Source organism: Scyliorhinus torazame, chromosome 11 (assembly GCF_047496885.1).
Source record: "Scyliorhinus torazame isolate Kashiwa2021f chromosome 11, sScyTor2.1, whole genome shotgun sequence".
Classification (NCBI taxonomy): Eukaryota; Metazoa; Chordata; class Chondrichthyes; order Carcharhiniformes; family Scyliorhinidae; genus Scyliorhinus; species Scyliorhinus torazame.
This window is the reverse complement of record NC_092717.1, coordinates 180,067,506-180,087,365: the sequence shown is the minus strand read 5'-3', so window position 1 is coordinate 180,087,365 and position 19,860 is coordinate 180,067,506. Positions and strand designations below refer to the sequence as shown.

The following is a 19,860-nucleotide window of genomic DNA, read 5'->3' as shown; positions in this document are numbered from 1 at the left end:
TTAGGCCATGGTGCTATGGTCTCATCCACCCTGCATTCCCAGTCTCATCCATATATGGGAGGTGATAGTGTAGTGAATTGAAATGAAAATCGCTTATTGTCACAAGTAGGCTTCAAATGAAGTTACTGTGAAAAGCCCCGAGTCGCCACATTCCGGCGCCTGTTCGGGGAGGCTGGTACGGGAATTGTCACTGGACTAGTAATCCAGAGACCCAAGATAATGCTCTGGGGGCTGGAGTTCGAATCCCACAATGGCGGATGGTGAAATCTGAAATCAATAAAAATTCAGCACCGACCTGCTGAACAATTGCAAGGGCTGCAGTTCCTCCACTTATACCTTCTCGATCCCCTTAGCTGCCACTGGAAACAGTTTCCCCTGATAGACCACTCCTGATTTTTAACACCTTGATCAAATCTGTCCTTCTCTGCTCTAAAAAGCTAAACAACCCCATTTGCTGTTGAATAGAAATAGTCTCCATAGCACATTTGAACTCTTCAGGCTGATGAATAGCTTTGTCAAAGAATCATCTAGACTCGAAACCTTAGCTCCCTTCTCTCTCCACAGATGGTGCCAGATCTGCTGAGGTTGTGTCCAGCATTTTCTGTTTTTGTGATGAATAGGTTGGTTCCTGTAATTTGAGGACTTACAGTGGATCTCCTCACCTTAGGAAGTTGTATTGTGATAAATGCACCATGAAAATGCAATTATTTTTACCACTGTTGAGTGACCATTTGAATAATCATTTCATTTCTATACCGTAATTAGCTAAAAGGTGAAGCATTGTGGATAATGGAAATCTGAAATAAAAACGCAAAGTGCTGGAAGTATTCAGGTCAGATATTCTGGTCAGATAACATCTTTAAACACAGTTAATATTCTAGGTCAATAACTTTTTGTTCGAATAGGGTTTGATTGATCTTATAATTGGCTGAATTGTTGAGTGGCACTTTCAACAGCCAATTAAACAACTCGCTTTCATTTTCCCAATATATTACAAAAAGAATGCTGATATTTTAAATTTCATTCTGCTCACTGCACCCAACCCAGAAATCGACATTCTGACTGAAGCAACATGTGGAGCTCAGGGACAACTGCAAGCAGTGTTCAGAGTATTATTTTCAGTTCAGAATAATGAATAAAACAAAAATAAAAATACTCACATTCCTTTTAAAGCACCAACGCAGTGCATCACAGAGGATGAGGATGTGCAATTAATTGAAAATGCTCCTAAACTTCTTTCCACTTGCCCCTTGAGAGTAATAGCGGACAGAAAATTAAGTAAATGGAAGACTATTTGGGAATACAGCAGATCAGCTCGAGGTTAATCCTCAACCATTGGTTCAAAGCCAAAATCTGTTTCAAAAGGTATAGTTATGAAAATGAAATGAAAATGAAAATCGCTTATTGTCACAAGTAGGCTTCAATGAAGTTACTGTGAAAATCCCCTAGTCTCCACATTCCGGCACCTGTTCGGGGAGGCTGGTACGGGACCCTTCCTGCTGATTCCCTTTTTTGCCCATTTTATTTTTGCTGTTATCATTTTGATCGATGGATGCTTAATGGACATATATTGACCATTCTGTCAAACTGTCATACCTGCCAGGTGATGGGTAAACCGCAGCTTGCGATTAAACCTGCCCTTTTAATACCCATACTAGTGTTTGAAGAACCATTTAGTCGGGTATTAGTAGATTGTGTAGGACCGTTGTCTAAAACAAAGGTAGGGCATCAGTACATTCTTACAGTCATGGATGTGACTACTTGATTTCCACAAGCTATACCTTTGAGAACCATTACAGCAAGGTCGTAGTGGAAGAATTGGCGCAGTTTTTCACACACTGTGGCCTACCCTTAGAAGTACAATCTAACCAGGGTTCTAACTTCATGTCTAAGATTTCAGGGGGTTTTGGAGAGATATCATCAAACTCTCAAAACTATGATTAGGGTCCATTGTCACAAATATCCAAGAGATTGGGGCAGGGGATTGGATATTTTACTATTTGCCACCAGAGATTCTCCAAATGAATCTATTGGGTTTAGCCCAATTGTCCCCAGAGAGGGAGCATGAGGTGTCCACTGTACCCATTGGGCACCGCGGGGAGTGGAGGTGCCTCATTGACCCCTTTAATCACATTTTGGGTTGATGTTCTAAGTTTGATTTGTGATTCGCTTTTTGTTTAAGGCCGTTTTTCCTTCAAGGGACTATCCCTTTAATTTGTCCCTCAGCTTATTTGATTTAGTTTACTTAGTTATTTGTGTTCATCAAAATAGTTGGAAGCCTTGCCCCAAGCACTGAACTCCAAGGATCATACTCACATCTACATAACAGAGGTGCTACGGATGTGGCTTCCAATGCAAGACGTTATAGTGAAATCACTCATCAGTCACCCCATTCAAGGGATGACGAGGGGGCAGCATCTTGTTCCCCCGTGAGCTTAGAATGTAGGTCCACTAAATGCAGTCAATTGCCCCATCTCCTCACCCTTGGGGGAGTTAAGCGGCCCACTGAGGCTCTCAAGTGTTAAAGTGCTTCATTCAGGTGGGGTTGAGAGGGATAACTGTGGGGAAGTAGCTATTGGCTGAAGGGGGAGGGAGTGAGGCTTAATGGAAAGGCGCTCAAATAGGGGGATGCACATGGGCGAATGTCCCAGATCCTGAGAGGATTGTCAAGACTCCTCATCGCTCACTTTGACCTCCCTGACAGTGAATGTGTCAAACTGAATAATAATAATCACTTATTGTCACAAGTAGGCTTCAATGAAGTTACTATGAAAAGCCACTAGTCGCCACATTCCGGCGCCTGTTCGGGGAGGCCGGTAGGAGAATTGAACCCGCACTGCTGGCATTGTTCTGCATTAAGAGCCAGCTGTTTAGCCCACTGTGCTAAACCAGCCCCAACAGGGCTTTGCACTGGAGTCACTGGAGCCAGACACTGCTGCAACAACCATTTGGGGTCACCATGACTCACTCCCGAGCAACTCTGGCAAAGTACAAACATAATGCATATAATCGACAAGTACTATGATCTGTGCTTCAGTGGAAGTCTCACTGCTCTACACGGGCTCATGAGGAGGCTGCCAACTGGCTGAAGAATTTCAAATTTAACATCTAGCTGTTCACCAGTGCGTACGATAGAGGTAGTACTTGGAGATGTTCCCTTCCTTTCAGTTTTCGATTATGAAGAATCATGGAGCCAGTCTAGTTGGCAATTCTTTTGATCGAGGAGCAGCAGCGACATCAATGTGCCACTGCATGAGGCCAGCGTCATAATATACACCAGTATATCATGGTGCAGACACACACACTGATGAACATACAGTGGGACCAATCAACACACACAACACCGCAGCCAATCACCAGTTAGAGCACACGCACTATAAAGACAGGGGGCATCAGAGTTCCCGCTCATTCGAGCTGCAGCTTCCTAGTAGGACAGAGCTCACAGCCTGCAGCACAGACATTCACCATGTGCTGAGTGCATCGACTGGTTAGGACAAGGCAAAGGTCTTTAGTTAAAGCTAGTATCATGTTAACCCACAGTGAGAGTATGTTAAACTGTTAATGACTCAATAAAATAGTGTTGCAATATTTCAAGTGTTGGTGACCTGTATGTGTTCTACGGATCCAGAGCGCCCAACACAACAGCCAGGACCAGCGTCCTGCAGCGGATGGAGAGACAAGGTCCATTCATCATCCGTGAGCTAGGCCACAGATGGCGGGGACGAGGAAGAGACACTACCGGCCAGAGTCTTCCGGCATAGAACTTCCTACCTCCAGATATCAGAGGTCTGGAGAAGACCGACTGTCCTGGGCAACAGTGGACCACCTGTGCCAGGTAATGCAAGAGTTGGCACCACATTGCCTGTGGCCCTGAAAGTCACTGCTGCTCTGATATGCCAGCGGCTCGTGTCAGGGCTGCATGGGTGACCTGTGCGAAATGACATGTGTTGGGAGTCCGTTAGGTGGCTGGATGAGAGACCATCATGAAGGTGTGATGGGTATATTAAGGGATGCAGCGGAAGACATTTGGAGTCAGATTTACGCTGGGTGCAGGAAGAAGGTCACTCATCTTCTTTCGGCACTGCTGCTCTGTCTTATAGAGTGAGCCGACACTCACTATCGCAGCCACTGACTCTCAGGTGGGGTAGGTGGTATTGCTTGATAGTCTGCGCGATCACGAGTAGAGGACATCACGCCTCTGCTCCACACCATCCAGACGTTTGGCGAGGGCCCCCTCCATGAATCACGGTGCTGTTTTCCTGGCAGCCATTTACCCCCCCCCCCCCCCCCCCCCCCACCGAGTGGATTCGGAACGGGTGCTGGGGAGGCCTTTAAAAGGAGCATGCCACTGATTACAGAGATAAAGTTTTTCTGGAGTGAGTGTATCAGAGGCAAGCTGTTGCGACCATGGTAAAAGAGGCTGAATATTTCCTGCTGTCGGGGTTTTGCTTGGTTTTCTCACCAGAACCGACACTTTGAAGAAATATGGTAGGATTCTGCCTATTAACTAAAAAATGCAAGTTCCGAGTGGTGTGATGATTAATGACATAGGGCTGTGTTTGGCGCTTCGATTCCGGAGGCTTTTAAATGTGGCAAGCAGGTTCCAGGTGCAAAATTCCCACTCCTATTTACTGCAGATGCAATTTTTGCTGGCATGGAGATGGGGGAAAATCATTAATCATGTAGGCGGGAAAACTGAACTCTGCAGGGCCAGTTCAAATTAGTGCCAAGTTGAAGCAGGTGCCATTTTTGCTGTTCAACAGCCTTAACCCACAGTTGTGATGTGGAGATGCCGGCGTTGGACTGGGGTGAGCACAGTACGAAGTCTTACAACACCAGGTTAAAGTCCAACAGGTTTCTTTCGATGTCACTAGCTTTCGGAGCGCTGCTCCTTCCTCAGGTGAATGAAGAGGTATGTTCCAGAAACATATATATAGACAAATTCAAAGATGCCAAACAATGCTTGGAATGCGACCATTAGCAGGTGATTAAATCTTTACAGACCAAGAGATGGGGTAACCCCAGGTTAAAGTGGTGTGAATTGTGTCAAGCCAGGACAGTTGGTAGGATTTCGCAGGCCAGATGGTGGGGCTGAATGTAATGCGACATGAATCCCAGGTCCCGGTTGAGGTCGCACTCATGTGTGCGGAACTTGGCTATAAGTTACTGCTCGGCGATTCTGCGTTGTCGCGTGTCCTGAAGGCCGCCTTGGAGAACGCTTACCTGGAGATCAGAGGCTGAATGCCCTTGATCTTAACCCACAGTGGGGGAGCAGAATTTTACGAGTGAGGAGTGAATGCTCTTCAATTGTGGATAAGGTCTGTTTAAGTGTCATAAGTAATTTAAATTCCCAGTCCTTTAAAAGTGTGAAAGAATAAGTAGGTTGCAGCTCTCAACAGTAAAAACACAGATACCTGTGATTTGAATGCATTGATTGACAGGACATCTGGCATACGTTAGAAAAGAAAAAGCAAAGACCTTGCAGTTTCAAAAGACTCCATTGTTGACATTTCCCATGGATAGTTGTTAAAGATGATCCCATTATGAATTCTTGGCTGAATTTCAAAAGCTCCAAAAACAATGATCTTTGCAGGGGGCGGAGTTCATATTTTGACTGACAGTTTTAAGAGGCAATTTCATGATCAGCTGCCTTTGATGTTGTAAGTAGATCAGTGTTTGCTTGTTGTTACAAAAGGTTGACCACTCCAGGAGTTTTTGAATGGGTTTCATACGAGTAAAAGCTCTCTTTGATTGTTATTTTTATTCATCCCCACATTGCTCCTGAGGTGATGAACACTGGGTCAGAGGCTACAGAAAGGGCATGGTGGTATGCAGGGATGAGAAGGTGCGTTGGAGGTTTGAGGGTGCACAGAGGTGGCATGAGAATATGAGGGAGCATAGAGGTGGGCTTGTAGTTGTAGGGGTGAGGTGGACTGAGTGGGAAGGCCTCATCTGCCCAGGACAAGTCCTAGAGAAATGAGGTAGGCTTATTAACCATCCCATCCCAGCACTTACCTGCCATGAACTGCTTCCGGAGAGAGTGGGGCTGACTCCAGACCACAACGTCTCCTCAGAATTAATGTATGGTGAACTTCCTGCCTTGGGTTTGCTGCCTTGAAGACGAAAATCTGGCCCTTTTGTTTTAAAGTCATGAAAAAGGACTTTTAAAATTCTTTCATGCGAGGTGGACATCGCTGGCAAGGCCAGCATTTGATGCCCATGAAATGTGTGGCTTGGCAGCCATTTCAGAGATTGGCTAAGAGTCAACCACATTGCTGTGGGTCTGGAGTCACACGTAGGCCATAAGAACAAAGAACATAAGAACTAGGAGCAGGAGTAGGCCATCTGGCCCCTCGAGCCTGCTCCTCCATTCAATGAGATCATGGCTGATCTTTTGTGGACTGAGCTCCACTTTCTGGCCCGAACACCATAACCGTAATCCCTTTATTCTTCAAAAAACTACCTTAATCCGTTTATTCTTCAAAAAACTATCTTTATCTTAAAAACATTTAATGAAGGAGCCTCAACTGCTTCACTGGGCAAGGAATTCCATAGATTCACAACCCTTTGGGTGAAGAAGTTCCTCCTAAACTCCCCTTATTTTGAGGCTATGCCCCCTAGTTCTGCTTTCACCCGCCAGTGGAAACAACCTGCCCGCATCTATCCTATCGATGCCCTTCATAATTTTATATGTTTCTATAAGATCCCCCCACATCTTTCTAAATTCCAATGAGTACAGTCCCAGTCTACTCAGCCTCTCCTCGTAATCCAACCCCTGCAGCTCTGGGATTAACCTAGTGAATCTCCTCTGCACAACCTCCAGCGCCAGTACGTCCTTTCTCAGGTAAGGAGACCAAAACTGAACACAATATTCCAGGTGTGACCTCACTCACCTTATACAATTGCAGCATAACCTCCCTCGTCTTAAACTCCATCCCTCTAGCATTGAAGGACAAAACTCCATTTGCCTTTGTTTTTTAAAAAAAATAGATTTATTAAAGTTTTTTAACACAATTTTTCTCCCTTACGAACAATAACACCCCCCCCCCCCCCCAACAAAAAAAATGAGAAATCGCGCAGAGCAAGATATATACATGGCAAAATGATATATTTACACAGCTTTGTACACTGGCCCTCACCCGAATGTGCCAGTTTCCCCAACCCTTCATGTTATCTCTTGCTCATCCACCCTCCCAGGCAGTCCCCCCTTCCCCCCCTTCCCCCCCCACCCCCCCTCCCCCCCCAAGGTTGCTGCTGCTGCTGACCGACCTTCCTCTAACGCTCCGCGAGATAGTCTAGGAACGGTTGCCACCGCCTGTAGAACCCCTCACCTGTCGCCTCACAAAAGCCCTCACCTGCATATATCTAAAGGCATTTCCCGGGGGTAACTCGAACTTCTCCTCCAGTGCCCCAGGCTCGCAAACGTCCCGTCGATGAACAGGTCCCCCATTCTTCCAATCCCCGCCCGATGCCAGCTCTGGAACCCACCGTCCATCTTCCCCGGGACAAACCGGTGGTTACCCCTGATCGGGGACCACTCCGATGCTCCCATTGCACCCCGGTGCCATCTCCACTGGCCCCAGATCCTTAGCGTTGCCGCCACCACCGGGCTCGTGGTATACTTTGTCGGTGAGAGCGCAGCGGTGCTGTCACCAACACCCCCAGGCTCGTTCCTTTACAGGACGCCGTCTCCATCCTCGTCTATGCCGCCCCCTCTCCCTCCATAACCCACTTGCGGATCATCGCCACATTTGCTGCCCAGTAGTAGCTCCCCAGGTTTGGCAGCGCCAACCCTCCTTGGTCCCTACTGCGTTCCAGGAACCCTCTCCTTACTCTCGGGGTCTTATTCGCCCACACAAACCCCATAATACTCCTGCCTACTCTCTTAAAAAAGGCCTTAGTGATCACGATGGGAAGGCACTGAAACACAAACAGAAACCTCGGAAGGACCACCATTTTGACCGACTGCACTCTACCCGCCAGCAAGAGCGGTAACATGTCCCATCTTTTGAAATCCTCCTCCATTTGCTCCACCAACCTCGTCAGATTCAGTTTATGTAGGGTCCCCCAACTCCTGGCTATCTGGATTCTCAGATACCGAAAGCTCCCCTCCGCACTCCTCAGCGGTAGGTCCCCTATCCCTCTTTCTTGGTCCCCTGCCTGTAATACAAAGAGCTCACTCTTTCCTACATTGAGCTTATAGCCCGAAAACTCCCCAAACTCCCTTAGAGTCTGCATGACCTCCACCATCCCCTCCATTGGATCCGCCACGTACAGCAACAGGTCATCCGCATATAGCGACACCCGATGCTCCTCTCCTCCTCGGACCACCCCCCTCCATTTATTAAACTCCCTCAATGACATGGCCAATGGTTCGATCGCCAATGCGAACAACAGGGGGGACAGGGGGCACCCCTGCCTCGTCCCTCGGTACAGCCGAAAGTACCCCGACCTCCGCCGGTTCGTCACTACACTCGCCACCGGGGCTCTGTAAAGGAACTTAACCCAATTGATAAACCCTACCCCGAACCCAAACCTACGCAGCACCTCCCAGAGGTACTCCCACTCTACTCGGTCAAAGGCCTTCTCCGCGTCCATAGCTGCCACTATCTCCACCTCTTCCTCCTCCGATGGCATCATTATCATGTTTAAGAGCCGCCGCACATTGGTGTTTAGTTGCCTGCCCTTTACAAATCCTGTCTGGTCCTCGTGGATTACCCCCGGGACACAGTCCTCGATCCTCGTGGCCAGCACTTTTGCATCCACATTGAGGAGCGAGATCGGCCTGTACGATCCACATTGCAGTGGGTCCTTGTCCCGCTTTAGGATCAAAGAAATTGTCGCTTCCGACATTGTCGGGGGCAGGGTTCCCTCCTCTCTTGCCTCATTAAAGGTCCTCACCAGTAGCGGGGCCAACAGGTCTGCGTACTTCCTGTAGAACTCCACCGGGAATCCGTCCGGTCCCGGGGCCTTCCCCGCCTGCATGCTCCCCAAACCCTTGCTCAGCTCCTCCAACCCAATTGGTGCCCCCAAACCAGCCACCTCTTGCTCCTCTACCCTCGGGAATCTCAGCTGATCTAGGAATCGTCTCATCCCCTCTTCCCCCGCTGGGGGCTGGGATCTGTACAGCTCTTCATAAAAGGCCTTGAATACCTTGTTTATTTTTGTCGCGCTCCGAACCGTGGCTCCCCTTCCATCTTTGACTCCCCCTAATTCCCTCGCTGCCATCCTCTTACGGAGCTGGTGTGCCAGCATCCGACTAGCCTTTTCCCCGTACTCGTAGGTTGCCCCCTGCGCTTTCCACCACTGTGCCTCCGCCTTCCCTGTGGTCAACAGGTCAAACTCCGTCTGGAGCCGTCGTCTTTCCCCAAGTAATCTTTCCTCCGGGGCCTCTGCGTATCTCCTGTCCATTCTCAAAATCTCCCCCACTAACCTCTCCCTTTCCATACCCTCTGTCTTCTCCCTATGAGCCCTAATGGAAATTAGCTCTCCCCTGATCACCGCCTTCAACGCCTCCCATACCACCCCCACCCGCACCTCCCCGTTGTCATTGGCCTCCAAGTACCTTTCGATACACCCCCTCACCTTCCCACACACCACCTCGTCCGCCAGCAGTCCCACATCCAGCCGCCACAACGGACGTTGGTCCCTCTCCTCTCCCAGCTCCAGTTCCACCCAGTGCGGGGCATGGTCCGTAACGGCTACAGCCGAATACTCCGTCCCCTCCACCCTCGGGATGAGCGCCCTACCCAGAACAAAGAAATCTATCCGGGAGTAGGCTTTGTGTACATGGGAGAAGAAAGAAAATTCCCTGGCCTGCGGCCTTGCAAACCGCCATGGGTCCACTCCCCCCATCTGATCCATAAACCCCCTAAGTACCTTGGCCGCCGCCGGCCTCTTTCCAGTCCTTGATTTGGAGCGGTCCAGTGCTGGATCCAACACTGTATTTAAGTCCCCTCCCATTATCAGGCCTCCTATCTCCAGGTCCGGAATGCGCCCCAACATGCGCTTCATGAATCCTGCATCATCCCAGTTCGGGGCATATGCGTTTACCAACACCACCCACGTCCCTTGCAGCCTACCGCTCACCATTACATATCGCCCTCCATTGTCCGCTACAATAGTCTTGGCCTCGAACGACACCCGCTTTCCCACCAATATTGACACCCCTCTATTCTTCGTGTCCCGTCCCGAGTGGAATACCTGTCCTGCCCATCCCTTTCTTAGCCTGACCTGGTCCGCCACCTTCAGGTGTGTCTCTTGGAGCATGGCCACGTCCGCCTTCAGTCCCTTTAAGTGCGCGAACACTCGAGCTCTCTTCACCGGCCGCTTCAGGCCCCTCACGTTCCACATTATCAGCCGGATTGGAGGGGCTCTCACCCCCCACCCCGCCGACTAGCCATCTCCTTTTCTGGGCCAGTCCCGTGTCCACGCCTCCCTCACCCTCCAGTCCCCCAGAGGGGGTCCCCCGTCCCGACCACCTCTTCTGTGTCCCATTCCTTTTCGGCCAGTGCAGCAGCAACCCTTTTTCCCCCCTTCCCCCCTCCCCTCCCCCCGGCTTCCCCCGCCGTCCCATTGACCTCCCCGCGTGGGAGTCTCCCAATCCATATGCATTCCTTCGTTCCCCTTCCTGCCTTTCCAAAGCCCGCTCCGCCCCCTCTGGCGCAGCTCCTGTCACAGCCTTGTCTCTCTCCCCCAGCCCATGTAACATTTCCTGCGCGTGATTGACCCCCTACATACAACAACCATCACACATCAAACCTCAAACACCCCCCCACCCTCACAAACCCTCAGTTAGAGTCCAACTTTTCGGTTTGTATAAAGGTCCACGCCTCTTCAGGCGTTTCAAAGTAATAGTGTTGGCCCTTGTATGTGACCCACAGTCGCGCTGGCTGCAGCATTCCGAATTTCACTTCTTTCCGGTACAACGCCGCTTTGGCCCGGTTGAAACCCGCTCTCCGCTTTGCAACCTCCGTGCTCCAGTCCGGGTATATTCGGATCTCTGCATTGTCCCACTTACTGCTCCGCTCCTTCTTGGCCCATCTCAGGACCCACTCTCTGTCCGTGAACCGATGGATCCTCACCACCATCGCCCTTGGCGGTTCATTTGCCTGGGACTTCTTCGCCAGCACCCGATGTGCCCCATCCAACTCCAGCGGCCTCGAAGGGGCCTTCGTGCCCATCATCGCCTCGAGCATCGTGCCCGCGTATGCCCTGGCATCAGCCCCCTCCACTCCCTCAGAGAGACCCAGGATTCGCAGATTCTTTCTCCTCGACCTGTTCTCCAGGTCTCCGAGTCTTCCCGCCCACCTCTTGTGTAGCGCCTCGTTCTGCTCCACTCTCACCGCCAGGCCCACGAGCCCGTCCTCGTTCTGACTGACTCTTTTCTCTACCTCCTGGATCTTAGCTTCGTGGGCCTTCTGGGTGATCCAGAGTCCTTCAATTGCCGAAAGCATAGGCGCCAACATCTTCTTGCGCATTTCCTCGCGCTGCTCCTCGAAGCCGCGCTTGATGAACTCCTGCAGCTCCCTTTTGTCCCTGGCCGCCGCCATTTTGTTTTCTTTCCCTCGCTTCTCCCGTTGCTCCAGTGCCGCTCCTTTGGCCATTACACTTCTGGTCCGTTTCATAGAAGTTGGAGGGGGCCCTCTCTCTTCCCTTCCCCACAGGCTGCGTCAAAAAAAAGTTCCGTTGGGGCTCCTCTAACGAGCCCGAAAGTCCGTGGTAGCGGGAGCTCCCGAATCTTGCGGCTTAGCTCCGCATAGCCGCAACCGGAAGTCGGGAGGAAATCCTTTTGGCAGTGTTCGTTTCACCAGTCTGCCCCAAAAAGTCGATGGAAACGCCTGAAAAAGGTCAGAGAGTAAGTTCCAGACGGGAGCTGCCGAATGCGCAACCTACTCCTCCACGGCCGCCACCGGAAGCCTCGTCCCTGCTTCTTCAATGGCCTTGGTAGATCTTTTCACAGTTGTTCCCTCTGCTGCTAGAATTCACCTTTGATAGAGTCAAGTCAGATTGCAGCTTTAAGCTTGCCCTTCCCCCGCCTGCATGCTGGAAGAGGCTTTTGTCTATTGCTGCAGCTCAAGCCAAATCTTTTACTGTTTCTGCCGGGTCTGGTAGCCAAAAGACATAACATTCCTGGGGGACACTGTCAGGGGAATGTTGCAGTCTTCTTCCCACACCGGGAAATGTCAAACAAATGCCGTGGGGGCCCTGTAAAAGAGCCCAAAAGTCCGTTCCAAGCGGGAGCTACCGAATATGCGACCTAGCTCTGCATAGCCGCACCCGGAAGTCTCTCCATTTGCCTTCTTAATTACTTGTTGCACCTGTAAACCAACTTTTTGCGACTCAGCACTAGCACACCCAGGTCTCTCTGCACAGCAGCATGTTTTAATATTTAAATAATAATCCCTATTGCTGTTATTCCTACCAAAATGGATAACCTCACATTAGTCAACATTGTATTCCATCTGCCAGACCCTAGCCCGTTCACTTAACCTATCCAAATCCCTCTGCAGACTTCCGGTATCCTCTGCACTTTTTGCTTTACCACTCATCTTAGTGTCGTCTGCAAACTTGGACACATTGCACTTGATCCCCAACTCCAAATCATCTATATAAATTGTGAACAATTGTGGGCCCATCACTGATCCCTGAGGGTACCACTAGGTACTGATTGCCAACCAGAGAAACACCCATTAATCCCCACTCTTTGCTTTCTATTAATTAACCAATCCTCTATCCATGCTACTACTTTACCCTTAATGCCATGCATCTTTATCTTATGCAGCAACCTTTTGTATGACACCTTGTCAAAAGCTTTCTGGAAATCCAGATAGACCACATCCATTGGCTCCCGTTATCTACCTCACTGCTAACGTCCTCAAAAAATTCCACTAAATTAGTTAGGCACGACCTGCCCTTTATGAACCCATGCTGAGTCTGCCCAATGGGACAATTTCCATCCAGATGCCTTGCTATTTCTTCCTTGATGAAAGATTCCAGCATCTTCCCTACTACCGAAGTTAAGCTAACTGGCCTATAATTACCCACTTTCTGCCTACCTCCTTTTTTAAACAGTGGTGTCACATTTGCTAATTTCCAATCCGCCAGGACCACCCCAGAGTCTAGTGAATTTTGGTAAATTATCACTAGTGCATTTGCAATTTCCCCATACCATCTCTTTTAGCACTCTGGGATGCATCCCATCAGGGCCAGGAGACTTGTCTACCTTTAGCCCCATTAGCTTGCCCATCACTACCTCCTTAGTGATAACAATCATCTCAAGGTCCTCACCTGTCATAGCCTCATTTCCATCAGTCACTGGCATGTTATTTGTGTCTTCCACTGTGAAAACTGACCCAAAAAACCTGTCCAGTTCCTCAGCCATTTCCTCATCTCCCATTACTAAATCTCCCTTCTCATCCTCTAAAGGACCTATATTTACCTTAGCCACTCTTTTTTTGTATTATATATTTGTAGAAACTTTTACTATCTGTTTTTATATTCTGAGCAAGTTTACTCTCATAATCTATCTTACTCTTCTTTATAGCTTTTTTAGTAGCTTTCTGCTGCCCCCTAAAGATTTCCTAGTCCTCTAGTCTCCCACTAATCTTTGCCACTTTATGTTTTTTCCTTCAATTTGATACTCTCCCTTATTTCCTCAGATATTCACGGTCGATTTTCCCTCTTTCTACCGTCCTTCCTTTTTGTTGGTATAAACCTTTGCTGAGCACTGTGAAAAATCGCTTGGAAGGTTCTCCACTGTTCCCAACTGTTTCACCATAAAGTCTTTGCTCCCAGTCTATCTTAGTGAGCTCTTCTCTCATCTCATTGTAATCTCCTTTGTTTAAGCACAAAACAGTAGTGTTTGATTTTACCTTCTCACTCTCCATCTGTATTTTAAATTCCACCATATTGTGATCGCTCCTTCCGAGAGGATCCCTAACTATGAGATCATTAATCAATCCTGTCTCATTACACAGGATCAGATCTAGGACCGCTTGTTCTCTCGTAGGTACCATTACATACTGTTTTAGGAAACTATCGCGGATACATTTTATAAACTCCTCCTCAAGGCTGCCTTGACCGACCTGGTTAAACCAATTGACATGTAGATTTAAAAAAACCATGATAATTGCTGTACCATCTCTACATGCATAAGTTATTTCTTTGTTTATTGCCTGCCCCACCATAATGTTACTACTTGGTGGCCTGTAGACTACTCCTATCAGTGATACCTTACTATTCCTGATTTCCACCCAAATGGATTCAACCTTATCCTCCATAGCACCGATGTCATCCCTTACTGTTGCCCGGATGTCATCCTTAAATAACAGAGCTCCACCACCACCCTTACCCTCCACTCTGTCCTTCCAAATAGTTTGATACCCTTGGATATTTAACTCCCAGTCGTGACCATCTTTTAACCATGTTTCAGTAATGGCCACTAAATCATAGTCATTCACGATGATTTGCGCCATGAACTCATTTACCTTATTCCGACTACTATGAGCATTCGGGTAAAGTACACTTATGTTGGCTTTTATACCTCTGTTTTGAATCTTAACACCTTGATCAGTAACCCCTCCTAAGTTATTTTTCCTCTTAACGTTTCTCCTAATTTTCCTTGTCGTTGAACCCATATCTTCATGTAACAACCTGCTGCGTCGCTTTCCATTTGTTTTTACTTCCCATTTTATTCCTTTTAGTATTACTGGGCCTATTCACTGAGCTCCCCTCAGTCACTGTACCTTGTACTGTCGCCCTGTTTGATTTTTGACTATGGCTTCTCTGCCTTACACTTTCTCCCTTACTGCCTTTTGTTTCTGTCCTTGTTTTACTACTTTCCGACTTCCTGCATCGGTTCCCATCCACCTGCCACATTAGTTTAAACTCTCCCCAACCGCTCTAGCAAATAGCCCCCCTTGGACATCAGTTCCAGTCCTGCCCAGGTGTAACCCGTCCAGTTTGTACAGGTCCCACCTCCCCCAAAACCGGTCCCAATACCCCAGGAATCTGAAACCCTGAATCCGACACCATCCCTTCAGCCACGTATTCATCCTATATATCCTGTCATTTCTACTCTGACTAGCACGTGGCACCGGTAGTAATCCTGAGATCACCACCTTCGAGGTCCAATTTCTTAACTTCCTTCCAAGCTCCCTGTATTCTGCTTTTAGGACCTCATCCCATTTTTTAACCTACGTCGTTTGTACTGATGTGTACCACGACTACTGGCTGTTCACCCTCCCCCTCCAGAATGTCCTGTACCCACTCCGAGGCATCCTTGACCCTAGCACCAGGGAGGCAACATACCATCCTGGAGTCCCGTTTGCGGCCACAGAAACGCCTGTCTATTCCTCTTACAATTGAATCCCCGATAACTATTGCACTGTCACACTGATCACCCCTCCCCTCTGCAGCAGAACCAACCGTGGTGCCACGGGTTTGGCTGTTGCTGTTTTCCCCTGAGAGGCCATTCCCCTCAACAATATCCAAAGTGGTATATCTGTTCTGCAGGGGAATGGCCACAGGAGATTCCTGCACTACCTGCCTCGCTCTCTTGCTCTGTCTGGTGGTCACCCATTCCCTTCCTGCCTGCAGAGTCTGAGCCTGCGGTGTGACCACCTCTCTATATGTGCTATCCACGATGCTCTCCGACTCGCGGATGCTCCATAGCGTCTACAGCCGCCGCTCCAGCTCTGAAACTCGAGCTTCCAGGAGCTGTAACTGGAGACACTTCCTGCACACATGTTGACCCTGGGGACTGGAACTGTCCCCAGCCTGCCACATGGAGTAAGAGGAGCAGACCACACCTTGGAGCTATCCTGCCATGATTTATTCCTTTAAATTAAACTTTTGAAATTAAACTTTAGAAAGATATTTTTGTGTTGGATTATATCCAATATCCTGTATACTATTTAATTAGCTTTATCCCAGAGTATTTATCTTGCTTGATCTGACAACAAATTAAATAGTTATTTAATTGAAATTTATAAAGTTATTTAATTAAAATTAAAATAGTTAATTAAATCAACTTAAAAATAGTAATCTAAGTCAAATTTAAAAAATAGTAAACCAGTAAACCAATAGAAAACCAATTTAAAAACCAGGTAAAGATTGCAGATTTCCTTCTCTGAAGGAAATGAGTGAACCAGGTGGGTTTTTACGATGATGGTCTCCTGGTCACCATTACTGAGACTTCATATTCCAGGTTTATTAATTTATTTCAAATTCCACCAGTTGCCATAATGAGATTCAAGCCCACGTTTCCAGAGTATTAGCCTGGGCCTCTGGATTACTAGGCAATGGTGCAGTGGTAGAGTGCTGATTGAACCAGCCTGCTTGCTAACCAATGCCGTCTGTACATTGCCTGTTGCAAACATCCAAAGGGACGTATTATGCAAAGATGGAGCGAATAAATGAAAGCTCATATGGAGTGAAAATTGGTGCACTGAAGAAGAAAAGCCACTGAAGCAGCATTCAACGTTCTAGTAAACTGCCCTTTTCTCAGTGCAGGATTTGACACTACAGTTACTGTTAACTTATTTTTAATGCTTGCCCATTAGACAATACTGGACTTCTTCATAAGCCAACTTTGTTTGAAATTAACATTTTCCAAAGTTAATCAGTTTCATAATCAATAAATAACACCAAGCTCAGGAGACATGTCCTCAAATAGTTTGAATACAAAGCGGTACAGTCAGAACTGGATTGTGGTGATGACATTTCTTATAGGTTCCCCAGAAATAGTAGAACGACCATGTAACTTTGAGTCATACTGTGGTTTGGCAACTGGCGAAGGACTACATTACAACAAATGGCTGTGAACTAAGTTTGGTGTCAGATCTGAGAGGATATTCTGCAAGTGCCACGCTTCGCTATTGATCAACATTGTGCTAAACACCAACCAAGAATGCAGAGTTTCATTTCCATACCTTTGTCACCAGTATCCATATACCATAGTGCTCCACAGACAGAGAACTCTTCACCTTTACAGAGACCAGCATCAGACACACCCCCAGCGTTCCGCTAAATAACAAGAACAACAGAAATTGTCGTTGTAGAAATCCTTCAATTTTACATAAACATTGGATGTGGCACAATACTATTTTGATAACATACAATATATTTGATGGCAAAAGAAATAAAATATTAAAACGTTATGCTCAGCTATGTCCAGTCAAGTCAAAACCAAATTCACTTAAACTGCCTCCTGGTGCTCTACCTGTCACAAAACGAATGAAGCCATGACCTTATCTACTGCTGCGCTATACAGAGTGAGGGGCAATTAGGAGGAAAACTCTCCGCTGGTTGGAGTCATAACTAGCACAAAGTAAGATGATTGTGGTTGTTGGAGGTCAGTCATCACAGCTTCAGGACATCACTGCAGGATTTCTTCAGGTGAGTATCCTAGATGCAACCATCTTCAGTTGCTTCATTAGTGACCTTCCATCTATCAAAGTCAGAAATGGCAATAGTCGTTGATTATTGCACAATGTTCGGGACTCCTCAGACACTAAAGCAGTCCACCTGCAAATTGTCCACCTGGACAATATCCAGTCTTGGGCTGACAAGTGGCAAGTAACATTTGTGCCACATAAATGCCAGGCAAAGACTGTCTCCAAAATCTAACCATCACTCCATGGCATTCAATGGCATTACCATTGCTGAATCCCCCACTATCAGCATCCTGGGCATTCCCATTGACCAGAAACTGAACTAGGCTAGCCAAATAAATACTGTGGCTACAAGAGCAGATCAGAAGGTGGGAATCCTGTGGCGAATAACTCATCTCCTACCTTCCAAAGCCCGCCCGACTATCAGCATGGCACAATTCAGGAGCATGATGGAAAACTCCATTTGCCTGGATGAGTGCAGCTCCAAAAACACAAGAAATTTGACATCAACCAGGACAAAGCAGCCCGTTTGAGCAGCACATCTTCCCCAAACATTCACTCCCTCCACCACGGATGCACAGTGGCAGCAGTATGTACCATTTACAAGATGCACTGCAGGGAGAAACCAAGGTTCCTTAGGTAGCACCTCCCAGAGCCATAAAAGTCAAGAGCAGGAGATACATGGAAACTCCACCAAACTCCCTCTCTAACAGCTTTGTGAATGTACTTACACCACATGGACTGCAGCCATTCAAGAAAGCAGCTCAACCTCACCTTCTCAAGGGCAGTTAGGGAAGGGCAATGAATGCTGGCTGTAGCCATCTGGGATGGCCACTTCCAGAATGCAAAATGGACATTTGCAAAGATTGCAGGGAAAAATGGACAATGTTAAGAAAGCAAGCAGGCACAGAGCCTGTCTGCATATTGGAGAAACAGCTCCCAGACGAGACTGAAACTGTAGGCCCATGAGCATATGGATGGCCCATCTCCGGGAACAAAGGAAGCTACTTAAGTAACCGATCTGGCCCCAGACCTCGCGGCGCCAGTTCCCCAAACCGAAAGCAGAAAACAAAGCAGGCCAACGGCCACCTAGGGCACGCCCAGCCATCAGGGCACCCACCCCTTTATTGGTCAGGATCAATGCGAATGATCAAGAAATGGCCCAATTGATTGGGGCCAAACGTGGGCAGCACGGTAGCATTGTGGATAGCACAATTGCTTCACAGCTCCAGGGTCTCAGGTTTGATTCCGACTTGAGTCACTGTCTGTGCGGAGTCTGCACATCCTCCGTGTGTGTGCGTGGGTTTCCTCCCACAGTCCAAAGATGTGCAGGTTAGGTGGATTGGCCATGATAAATTGCCCTTAGTGTCCAAAATTGCCCTTAGTGTTGGGTGGGGTTACTGGTTGTGGGGATGGGGTGGAGGTGTTGACCTTGGGTAGGGTGCTCTTTCCAAGAGCCGGTGTAGACTCGATGGGCTGAATGGCCTCCTTCTGCACTGTAAATTCTATGAAGTTCAAGGCCCGCCCAAAAGCGCGCGAAGCCCCCTTCGGGTATAAGAAGGCGGCCCCAAGAGAGAATCGCTCTCTTGGAATCGGCTCTCACAGCGGAGAGACCCTTCCACCAGCTGCACCAGAAGCAAGTAAGTCCAAGGTCAACGTTCGCTACCAGACGGACGACCTTAGCTGTTCTCCTGTACCACTTCGACCCCAGCAGCCTTAGAACCGAACAATGGCCACTGTTCCTCTGACTCAGTGGGCGCCCGAAGCTAAGTATAGGCTTTAGCAGTAGTGATAGTTTAGTCTGTAGTATTTCGTGCAGGAGTAGATATTGCTGTGTATGTAAATAAATAGTATTGACTTTGAACTAACTAACTGGTGTACCGACTCTTTGATCAGTATTCGGGTTTGAACCTTGTGGCGGTATCGAAAGATACCTGGCGACTCTAAAGCAAACGTAATTAGAATTAAGGAAGGCGACCATATTAACCGCCATATTTAGAAACAACCAAAGAGAGCAACATGGCCTAGCCAGCATAGCCCATATCCCGTGAATGAATTTAAAAAGTCAGAAATGTAGTAGGTTTGATTCCAGCTATCGGCATTATTTAGAGCCCTGCAATAAACTCAAGCATCCTGCATTCGAACAAGATCGATCCATCAGGAGGATTCCGGGTCCCATCATTACCCAACAACCTCAGGGAAACATGTACATACGTGATCTAGTCTGGGCAGGATTGGGCTTAAATCTGATGTGTATGATGGAATAGCTAGCCAACATTTTGAATATAATTTCACATATCAAGAATGGCCACTTTGGTGATTTAATGGAGCATGTGAAGTAATATCCCTGTAATTGGGTCTTTAAAAAAGGTGATAAAACTCAAAGGAACTAGTTCAGTCTAGTAATGATGCAGCATTGGTTTCATGGTCGAGGAAATGGAAGCAAGCATTACAGAGAGTCAGG

The 19,860-nt window shown here is 47.8% G+C and overlaps 1 protein-coding gene across 13 annotated transcripts in view; it reads right to left on the bottom strand.

Annotated features, from left to right (window-relative positions):
* Positions 1-19,860, bottom strand: part of LOC140385689 (UDP-N-acetylglucosamine transporter TMEM241 homolog) — a 223,339-nt gene that overhangs the window by 98,310 nt on the left and 105,169 nt on the right. For 7 of the 13 annotated variants that reach the window (XR_011933422.1, XR_011933423.1, XM_072468096.1 and 4 more), the window contains 3 exons: positions 16,935-17,028; positions 6,894-6,968; positions 1,161-1,249 (listed from right to left, as the gene is read on the bottom strand). Coding sequence is in view for 9 of the 13 variants with exons in the window: in XM_072468096.1 (XP_072324197.1) it covers positions 1,161-1,249; positions 6,894-6,968; positions 16,935-17,028 (258 nt within the window). In the remaining 4 variants the exon portion in view is untranslated. The remainder of the gene's footprint in view (positions 1-1,160; positions 1,250-6,893; positions 6,969-16,934; positions 17,029-19,860) is intronic. The other 6 variants (XR_011933425.1, XM_072468101.1, XM_072468103.1 and 3 more) reach the window with 2 other exon arrangements.